The following is a 10,951-nucleotide window of genomic DNA, read 5'->3' as shown; positions in this document are numbered from 1 at the left end:
AAATACAATAAATGAGGGCTATGAGTATATCATACATATAAAGTTTCTTTTAAAAATTGTCCAAATAGAAGAAAAAAATTAGAAAATTGTTAAACAATGTTTAAGCATTTGACGTTCAAACTGCAACAGTAATTCTTTATGAAACAATTTGCACTTTATTCTTATTGTCAGGGATAAATGAGGGATAAAATGTAAAATCTAGACAATAAAAGTATATAAAAACATCAAAATTTTGTTAAAAATGCACTGTGTGTCTATTCTGGTGTTGTTTTTGCATGTATTTGTCACCGTGTTACGTCTTATGACAATAGTCCAAGTTACAAGTCAGACCTGCAGAAAGGGAAGTTCGATGACTGTAAGAATGCATATTTTTTATATCTGAGATTACTTCTTTATTATCAAAATGCCTAAATGTCTAAATGTAGTCCTGTTTATACATTGACTTACAAACCATACATAATGACTATGTTGCCCATCTCTTTTTTTCAATATGTAAGATAGCATTTCCATGTACTATACTCAACGTCCACTTCATTGCAATTATAATGAGAAGCAGCAGAGCCACTGTAATTACCATGAGCAAGATCTGTGAAAAACTCCTGCCGATGATACCAAAAATCCATTCACTAATGTGTTCATCAATAAAAAGCTGAAAGAAATTAGGTCAGGTCTTGAAAATCTATGGAGGTTCTGCCTTAAGATTGTTCTGTGTATAAAATGCACTGTTGCAGATAGGAGTGTTAAATGTGTATGTGTTTGTGTGCGCATCTATATTATACCTTGGTACTGATTGACTTGGGGGTATGGATTCCTCTGGCCCTGCCCCATCTGCCGCGGAAGATGCTGCTGCTGCTGTTGAAGCTGCAAGAAAACACAAAGAGTTAGCAGTTAGGCTAGGATAGAGTTATAGCAAAGACGGCCAGTTAAGTTCATTGTAGAAATAGGGACTCACTATTGATTTACATACGACAATAATAATAAAAAGGCTATCTTTTAGACTATTGAATGTAGACATTTTAATAATAGTAGTTTATAGACCTCAGGAAAGGTCCTATTGGTTTTAATATAGACTTGTATTGGTCCATGGTGTTTTAAGGCCACCACACACTACAAGATTTTTTGGTGTTAAACAATTTCTAAACGTGCAACAAAAAGTGCACACCAGAGACACAAGGAGAATCTTATGAGATTTTAAATCTCTGATCGCAAAGATTGCAGCGGGACATGGCCGTGGTCCACAGGTTATAAAGTTATGAGCGCTATCGCGTCTGCTATTTCCTATAGGGTACAACAATTCGCTTTGAGACTCTTAAGGGTTCAAAAGGTCAGAGCATTGCACTTCAAGTTTAGATACAAGTCAAAACTGTGTTATTATTATTTGTGAAATGTGGTGCAATATTTCAGGTACATGATTTTTAAAGCATAAAAGATTGGCGATAAAGTCCACAGGAAGTAGAGTCACTATCGCTAATCTGCAGCTTCACTTCGATCCGCACGCTGTGTGGATGTAGATAGGCACACGTGAGGAACTACTCTGGCCTTACTTTCAAAGAATGCCTCAAACTGGATTCACAGCACAGTTTTGTGGACTGGGTGTCATTATTTGTATATAGTACAATTTCTATGGATAATGCGGATGAGATGCTGCACTTTAAACTTACCACTTTACGAGAGGTAAGTAATAAGGTCTTCTCATTATTTTCACTATATCCTGAGTTTGTATTTTGTGTCTATGTATCCGTCACTCTGTCTGCCCCAAACACTCTGTTTTACTGGGTTTTACCATAGTGTTGCTGATGCTTGGTGGTTATGACCTGACTCAGAGTCACACTGACACCACACATACGAGGAGCACAGTGGCTACAAAATCCCACACGAAGACACAAAGTCAGGTCACACCTCCCCGAACTTGGGGAGAAGCAAACCGAAGCCAAAATCAGGCAAATTCTCCTGTAGTGTGTGGCGGCCTTTCGTTCACCAAAATTTGTATTAGTTGAGTAATTTAAAAAAAAACCTCTTTGATTAATACTTTCGTTATTTTTATTTTCAGCATAAATAGTTGCATGAACTCTTGTGCAGATGTAGTCTTGTGAGTGCACTTTGGGTCAGACACAGACATTTATATTAGTTTTGAGAGCTTTTGCCCCTTCATTTCGACTAATGACCAGCCAATCGCTATAAGTTGATTACAGCCCTTGAAACTAAATTTTTTTTGAGTTGAACATTCATTATAGAGGTATGAAGATCAGTACTGGTTATCAAGCCTTTTCCATAGTACGTGAATTCAGTTTGAAACTTCAGTATCGTGACAACAGTAATACAGACAAATGTCCTTGAACAAATTTCTAAACACTTGCACAGCACTGGACATAACTCAACGGTCAGTCCACTATAATCTCCACTTCCACCAAATATTGTTTAATCAACTAGGCCCTGCTTTGGACAGTCTGCTTCACATTTCAATCAACAGATATTAAAGTGAGTTTAAATAAAACTTATGATGTCTAGTTAACGCTACACAGCACACCCCAGCAGGGTGCGGCCCTCCTCTCACATGCACCTATATTTGCATGGCTCTATGTTTTTGTGCGTCCAATTAAAACCAACATGGTGGGTGGTGACTCTGGAGTTCAGGACTCTTTAACACTTGATTCGTTCACAGAGAAATAAAAAGAAAACACAGCATTATCACAGTGGGCGGCATGTGGCAAAAAACACACGGACAAATACACATAAGCTAGTGCATGACGAGATGAAAAGGATGTAGTGGAGAGGGGGCTGGATAGGGGTAATTATACATGCAGGAAGACAACAGTAAGAAAACAAAGAGGATAAGTGAACTAGAGACAGACACAAGACTGTATCAGCGGCAGAATCACTGAGTAAATTACTGTTACATTAAGTAGACAGACTTTATTGTTAGAAGAAAATAATCATGCTGCTATGCGCCCTAGACAGGATCAACTCAGGACAAAGGCCAGGACAGACACAGTCACATGTACTGTGACAGACAACCATTAACTCTTACATTCATTCACAAAGATTTTATTGCATCCATCAAATTCACTTTGGTTTTAAGAGAACTTAAGGCTAAGTGTAATTGTCTTTATGATTTGGCAAATAATTCAGCCTGAAGAAGAAAGTAAATTTACATATTAATATTCCTCTTATTAAAGCTCAAAAAAGAGTATTGAACAGGTATCCTATACCCGCACCTGTTCAGCCAGGAGTTGCTGTTGCTGTTGCCGCTGCTCCCTGAAGAGCTGCTGTTTCTGCTGCTCCATCATGTGCATCTGGACTCTCTTCTCCTGCTCCATGGCCATCATCTGCTTCATCATGGCCTGCTGCTGGTTGCCCACGTAGCCCGGAGGGGGGCCCGATCCCTGGTTGGGTCCTACCCCCGAGGCCACACCTCCACCGGGGTGAGGGGGTGGGATGGCACCGGGAGGCCGTGACATTCCCACCACGCCTTGTTCCTGGAAGAGAACAGATAACAAGAAGGAAATGGTGAGATAGGTCAAAGCACAGAGCACATGCCATAGATTGTAAAGGTACATTTGCTGCAAGAAAAAAGTGCATTTACTGTAGTTTTATCTTGATATTTTTACCTTTCAGAAGCGAGAACTACTAATGTGGTAACACAGAACATTCATAGGTCTCAGTTTCCCTGCTGTAGGTGCCATTCTGAGGACTTTTGACCTTTCAAAAGAAAGTATTTTGTTTTGTATTGCTATGGCAATAGACAGGAATAATTTTTGATCACTCTGATACCCATAGTTAGACCATCCTGGTACAAAATAAGAACATGTCATGTTGTGTCATGTTAGCCATTTTAACCATTTGTTGTCCTGTGAACATAAAATGATTGACTCTGATGGCAAAATGTTCCCATGCTAATGTTTCCTAATCATAAAGTAGCAAAGAGATAATCTGTTTTAACCCATTATTTGAGGAATTGTTTTAATACACTGAGTAGATGAAATAGAAGTAGAAGCAAAATACTAAAGGGCCAGTACAAATAAACTCATAAAAGTACATTCAAAAGTCCTTCTCAAAAACGTTTTTTTGGGCTGGCTCAAGAGTATTCACACTGGAGTCCTAAGATCAGGCACTGGTTGGTCCTCACTGCATATATTATTTCCTTATTAGCATATAAAGAGCACTTCCTCCTCCACTCAGCCGTATGCTAATCTCTAATAGGATGAAATGACTTGCTCTGACCAATGAAAGGAGAGCGTTTATGAATCTATAAAGATTAGACAGTGAAAGAAGAGTGAACACCGTTTAGCTCACGAGTGATAAAAAGGGAAAAAAGAGAAATGTGTGAACAAATACAAATTCATGCGTCTATAAATAACATGCATGGATTGGAACATTTTTAGGGTCAAAGATGTATTTTTTTGAAAATACAGTGGGGAAATTGACCAAGTTAATACCTAAGACCTAGTTAAACACATTAACTACTACTACCTCTAATTATTACAACATTATATCATATAACTTACTCTTTGCTTTTATAAACATATTGTATGTACATATTTAATGGCATGTATTCAATTCAATTCCATTTAAGTTTATTTACATAACACATTTAAAACAACTTCAGCTGACCAAAGTGCTTCACATACAAGTCAATAAAATAGAAGAAACAGTTACATACATATATATACAGATAACATGTGAAAACTACAATAAAAATGTAACAGCATGCTTCTGAAGCTGAAGTTCCTACTTTTAATATTTTTTTCAAACTACTACTATATTTTGTACTACTATTATATATTTGTACTACTACTACACATTTTTATGACTATAACTACCACTATTACACTATGGATAAATAATGAAAGAGCTACAGCAGGATTACAGCGGTGTATAATATCCATGACTAGAGTCTGTAACAGTCCTATACTCAATATGTTTTCAAAGGGCCAAATCTTATAATCCGCATTGAGGCTGTGCTGCTCTTAAAAAGGAGTTAGGTGGAGATAAAGCTCATATATTAATGCACAAAGAACCCTGTGGAGCAAACAAAACCATCTGCTTAAACTGGCTCAAGCAAACCAGACCAGACTAATCGATGTACTTGAACTATGTCTATGCTTCTGCATGTGCCTGATGATCACAGAATACAATAGGTGAGACTGATAAATTACTTCAGCTACTACTTCTACTTAGGGTTGTCAAAAGTATTGAAAATCAGATACAAATCGATACTAAAACAAGTATCAAAACTAGATACTCATTTTAGCTGGTATTGATACTAAAAAGTCACCTTTTCTCAACAGCTTTGGAATGATCTTGAGCTGTATCAGAACAAGTATAAGAGAACATGGACTAGTATACACCCATGGACAACTATGCAACTACATGGACAACTGAGGGATTACACAGATATTAGATCTAGTACTATGATTTAATGTTGAAAATAATTATAATTGACTAAAGAGTGTTTTTAATTATCATCACAGTATTGGAATTGTTATTGTGTATTAAGTGTATTGCTTAATATCAAAATCAACACTACTACTACTGTTAATGTTTACAACTACTTCTGCTACTACTTACCTACAACAGCAAAGATAAGATGAAAAGAAGAACAATAATCACACCAATACTTTGGTTACCATTACTACTGGTACAACTGCAACAGTATTACTACCATCATTGTTTACATCAAAAAACAGGAGAAGGAAGAATAAAGAACTATTAGTATCAATGCATATATAGATAGATAGATAGATAGATAGATAGATAGATAGATAGATAGATAGATAGATAGATGGATGGACACTGTCAATATAGCTCCTGCACCCTTGTGACAAAAATTTGACAGGAGTGCCATTTTGGCAGTGGTGAATTAGAGGTAATAAAGGGCACCGTGTCCACTTTTGGAGCTTTTTTGTCATTAAATGAAATTGTAAACAATGACTTGTATACAGAAACAGTTTTTAATCATTATCAAACTATGGTTGAGTCATTCACGTAAAAAACTACACAAAACAAAACACAAAAAAAAAAACAAGAGTACTAATGGAAATATACATTCATAACTTAATTAATGTACAGCTTGATTAGGTTGCAGCCCATTTAGCTGCAGAAATTCACTTCTTCCTTCAATCTGGGGCTCTGTAAATCCGGTAAAAGGCTCAGGTTTTCTTTGGCCCTCAGTGTGTACATGTGTACATCCCAGTGAGCAGCAATAATCCACAGTCTCTGAAACTCTAATAGGGTTTGTTAATTGTGGTCGAGGCTGTTTGTTTTTGTCTTTTTGCTGTTGGCTGCTAGTTAGTTTCGATACGACTGCCTGTATGGGGTTTGGAGGTGCATGTCGGGATTGTGTTATGACAACTGCAGGAGCTCTATACATAACTGCAAACATTAAAGACAAGTAAACCCATGAGTCAGGACACACGTGTTAGAAAAGGATCTGTTCATGATTACAGCAACTAACATTACAAAAACATACAACTAACACCACTAAAGATAGTACCAGTACATGAAGTGCCACCACTACTAACAGTTCTGCTACTGCTGCTTCCACTGCCACTATTATTGCCCAGGGTAATGCAATCCAGGTTGTACAATGGAAGAGAGGAGACAGGAAAAGACAGACGTAGTGACAACCAGTGACCAACGGGTGGCAGTGGTGATCTTTAAGCACTTTTGTGTGTGTGTGTGTGTGTGTGTGTGTGCGTGTGTGTATGTGTGTGCTTGTATGGCCTCAGCAGATGGCTCAATCATGACGTTCTGATCTACGATTTCTCTACAGCTCTCCCACTCAAACTACCTCTTTACTTTCTTTCTCTCTCAAACACGCGGCCATCAAAGTCTTCGCCCGCACCACACTTTCTCTCTCTGTGTTTCTCACTCTGGTGCTGTGCGCAGACAGGCAGCAGCCCTGAGTCATGTCCACACAATGAAGGAGGGGAGGGAGGCAAGATGGATTACAAAGGGACGAAATGGAGAGGGAAAAGTCCATTTTAGTGAAGGTAGCTCAGCTTGAGATGCAACTGTGTTTTAAATGAACACAGAAGCAGTGATTTTAAAGCAATCAAACGAATAAACTAAATAAAGTAATTTCCTTCCTACAGTTAATGGTAAATTGTTCCACTAGAGCTGATGGCAAGTCTGCTACAACTAATACTACAACTGTTGACAATACTACACTTCTACTACAGTTATTGATCCTGCTAGACTAAGTCTGCAGCTACTATTACTACTAAATTTCAACTTTTGTTACTAGTGCAACTACTACAACTGCTGCTACTGCTGATACTGCTACTAATATTAATACTACTGCAACTACAACTACCATATTTACCACTACTGCTACTACAAGTACAGCAATACAGCATACATCAGGGAAATGAGAAAGGAATGAGAGGTGTATAATGACTTTTTAGTTCATGCTTGACTCCTACCACTACAGCTACTACTACAGCATTTACTACTTAAACAGTCACACAACCAAGTAATTAGTTTTATGTAAGAATATGACTGCACATTGTTGATATACAAAGTGACACAACAATGTTTTTCCCATATGATGAACTTGGCTGTAAATAAGATAGAAACTCAGAGCCAGAAATGTTGTGTAAAATTCGCGTCCAAGGAAAGTAGGGGTTGGAGGAGAACAGATGGCACAGAGTAATGTCCGCTCTGAGAATTCAACTTTACAACGCTGAAGAAAAAAAAATCCTACTTTCATATCGTTCATATAGGCACTGAAGTAATAGTATCACCACCCCACCTGTGAAGATTTTTCTGCTCTATAAAACATATTATCGGTAGGTAGTTTGAATTGTCCAAGGGTAATCTGGCCCTTTTTCTGTACATAGTAAGTAGACATGCAAGAATGTACTACCACAACTACTACAACTACTACAACTACAACTACTACAACTACTACTAAAACTACAACTACTACTACTACTACTACCGCCATTGCATTTAAAATTTCCATTACAATTATAGTCTAGAGTTTAGTATAGTCTATAGTCACCTTTCCACCTCTAGGCCATTCAAAGTGATTTGCATCAAGAAGCCATACACCAGTAGACACACACACACGCGCACACGCACACACACACACACACACACACACACACACACACACACACACACACACACAAACAAAGAAGATGTTGCCCAAGGACACAACAGCAGTATGCACTAGTCGTGGCTGGGATTGGACCACTAAAGTTTTGGTCAATAGGTGAACTTGATTGCTATTACTACTATCACTATCATTATCACTATCACTATCATTCAGAAGTTACAGAAGCAACAACTAAACTACTGAATGTATACTGCATTCAGCAGTACACACTCCCCAAACCACTGAACAGAAATATTTGCTAGCTTCAATGGACACCCAGTAGCTGGAGCTAAACAGGGACATGACTTTTCAAACAGGTTAATGCTACAGAAGAATACCAGTGGATGTATCCATGGCATAAAAGAACTGGTTAAAAACACACAGGGGATGTAAAAGTGAAATCCCTGTGTGATTTGAGAGCCTGGTCTTTCCGGAGGATGTTTGTTGTCTATGTAAAGGTGAATGAGTGTGTGTGTGGTGCAGGCTGTCTGTGTTATTGGGTTAGGGAGCCCAGGTGATTGCATTACATCAGGACTGAGTGCAAAAGCAGGCACATGGAGAGAGTATAGAGAGGAAGAGATGTATCTGCAATGTGAGTATTACGGCCAAAAACACAGGAAACCACAGGAAACAGGGACAAGTCATGCCAGAAACCAACTCAGACCAGAAGGCAAAACCAAATGGATGTATGTATTTGAGTTAAATTAAAGTAATCAATTGTCAAACAAATTTTAAAAAGCACCAAGGCGGGTTGCCTTTAAAGAGGCAATTTTGAAAATGTATTCTCAGTCAGTTGTGTAGTCACAAATCTATATTTGTAAATTAAAATAAAAAAGAAAATATTTCTGTGTGTCCTAGGGTAGAATAGATTCAAGTGAGGTAAGATAGTTATATAGAGAATTTTTTGCATTTGACCCATCCCTCAATGCCCCTTTTGCTGTCAGGAAGAGCTATGGTCAGTTTTGTTCTGGCAGGATATTAGAGTCGGACGACTGTGCAAGTTTTAAGTAGGTTTAAGAAAGGTCAGATGTTGATTATGAAATCTGTCAGGCTTGAACACTGTATATATAAGACTGTATATATAAATGGAAAGAGCTAACCTGCTAGCCACAGCGTTCCAAAAAGGAAGTGATCATGGGTGCACATCCAGCTCCATCAAGTCTGGCTCCAATTCACTTTACAATGTAAAATTGTCACCCCTCCCTCTGTAACTGCTGCAGTGAACCTCTTCATTTTGGTCTTAAAATGTTTGTATTAATCCACTCTACATTGTTTTTTATTTTTCTATTTTGTTTGTAAATCAAGATATGAACATTAATAACCTTCTTTCCCTGAGGTCCCTCCCGCTAGGATTAGCAACAGGTTTGATTTACAGCGTTGCTATGATCTGGAGCCATATCCTGTCTCACTGATTCAAGAGGGTGTAACTGACATTTGCATTAACCAATCAGAGAGACTCATGCCCTGTTAGGGTAAAAACAAACATGGCGGTTCAGGAGTAAAAAAGGGGAGAAAAAAGTCAACAACACAGGACTGAGAAACAGACAGAATCAATATCAAGAATTGTAGAGGAAAGGCCGAAGAGAGACACGGTTGTGGTTGGAACATCTCAAGTTTGGACGGAGGTTTTCGTGCTCTGTGGTCTGATTGCAGACCCTTCTGAATTCGAAAAGAATGTAGAAGGGACTGGCTGGTCAGACAATTCCAATCCAGGTATAGTCCTAGTCTAGTCCAGCCAGGTTTAGTTTTGGGTTTAGTCCCAATTTAGATGTGGTGAATGTGCAGTTCTGAGTAGACTAGTAGCTTCCCAGTAACTGTAAAGCTGGCGTGCTGTACAATTGTATAATCAGCTCCAGCTGGGATGAAATCACCTGCTTCTTACAGTGACCACAGCCGGGAGATTAAAGGCTGTTGCTTGCTGTTTTAAAACAACACATGTGTACTCTTAAAACAGGTTTAAATACAAGCGGCACATGGAAAAACCACAAGGCAAACAGACTGCAAGAGGCGCCGCGTGAGCTGGTGCATCAATGCATCTAGTACAGCACAGTTACACATTGTGCTCAGAGTCAGACAGGAGGAAAGAGAGAGATAGAGAGCAGGAGAGAGAAAGAGAGGGGGAGGGAGAAGGGGGGGCTGGCAGCAGAACGGTGGCTGTCTCTCCAGAGAGGATCACATCTGTCACCCACTTGTGCCTGAGAGCGAGGGAGGAGGACAGGAGAGAGAAGTGACGGAACAGGAGAAAAGGAAAGAGGAGCGGGGGAGAGTGATAGAGAGAAGGTGATGGCGTGAGAAGAGAGAGGGGAGGAGGAGAAAAGGAAAAAGGGAGTGAGGGTAAGAGGGAGGCAAGACGCAAAGGGGGAGAAAGGGGGGAGTAGGTGAAAGAGAGAGAAAGGGAGAAAAAAAGGAAGAGAAATGTTGAAGGGAAGATGAGAGGGAGAAGAAAAGTAAACTTAAAAGAAAGAGAAAGAGAATAGGTGAAAGTACAGAAGGGGAGAGAAGAGTGCTAGGAAAGAGGAGCAGACAACAGAAAGAGAGTGAAGAGAGGTGAGAGAGAGGAGAGACAAGAAGTGAGCAGGTAGGAGATGCTTCATTAGATGCTCAACAGACACACTCACAGTATGAAGAACAGGCAGTCTATAGGACCAGCATGGTTAGCCGTCAGGTATGTACTGAGTATAGACAACGGCATATAGAGCCTGGATCCTATTTACTCCTTATATTAATAATCACTTACTACAGGCTCAGTCACACCAAGAGAACAACCACATGCAGTCTATAGAAGAATGACTGTGTTGTTGTAATATTGTTAGTTTAAACATACTTTTGCCTCTATAAGTGTGCTGTACA

General features: G+C 39.0%; 1 protein-coding gene across 1 annotated transcript in view; it reads right to left on the bottom strand.

Annotated features, from left to right (window-relative positions):
- The window catches only part of maml3 (mastermind-like transcriptional coactivator 3), a gene marked incomplete at its 5' end in the record, with an annotated part of 60,706 nt that overhangs the window by 5,136 nt on the left and 44,619 nt on the right, over positions 1–10,951 (bottom strand). Inside the window, 2 exons of the mRNA XM_055158444.1 lie at positions 780–861; positions 3,216–3,476. Of these exons, the coding sequence (XP_055014419.1) occupies positions 780–861; positions 3,216–3,476 (343 nt within the window). The remainder of the gene's footprint in view (positions 1–779; positions 862–3,215; positions 3,477–10,951) is intronic.

Source organism: Boleophthalmus pectinirostris, unplaced genomic scaffold (assembly GCF_026225935.1).
Source record: "Boleophthalmus pectinirostris isolate CB_2022bp ecotype Guang Dong unplaced genomic scaffold, ASM2622593v1 HiC_scaffold_22, whole genome shotgun sequence".
Taxonomy (NCBI): domain Eukaryota; kingdom Metazoa; phylum Chordata; class Actinopteri; order Gobiiformes; family Gobiidae; genus Boleophthalmus; species Boleophthalmus pectinirostris.
Note: the sequence above shows the minus strand (reverse complement) of the source record. Positions and strands in the feature narration are given on the sequence as shown.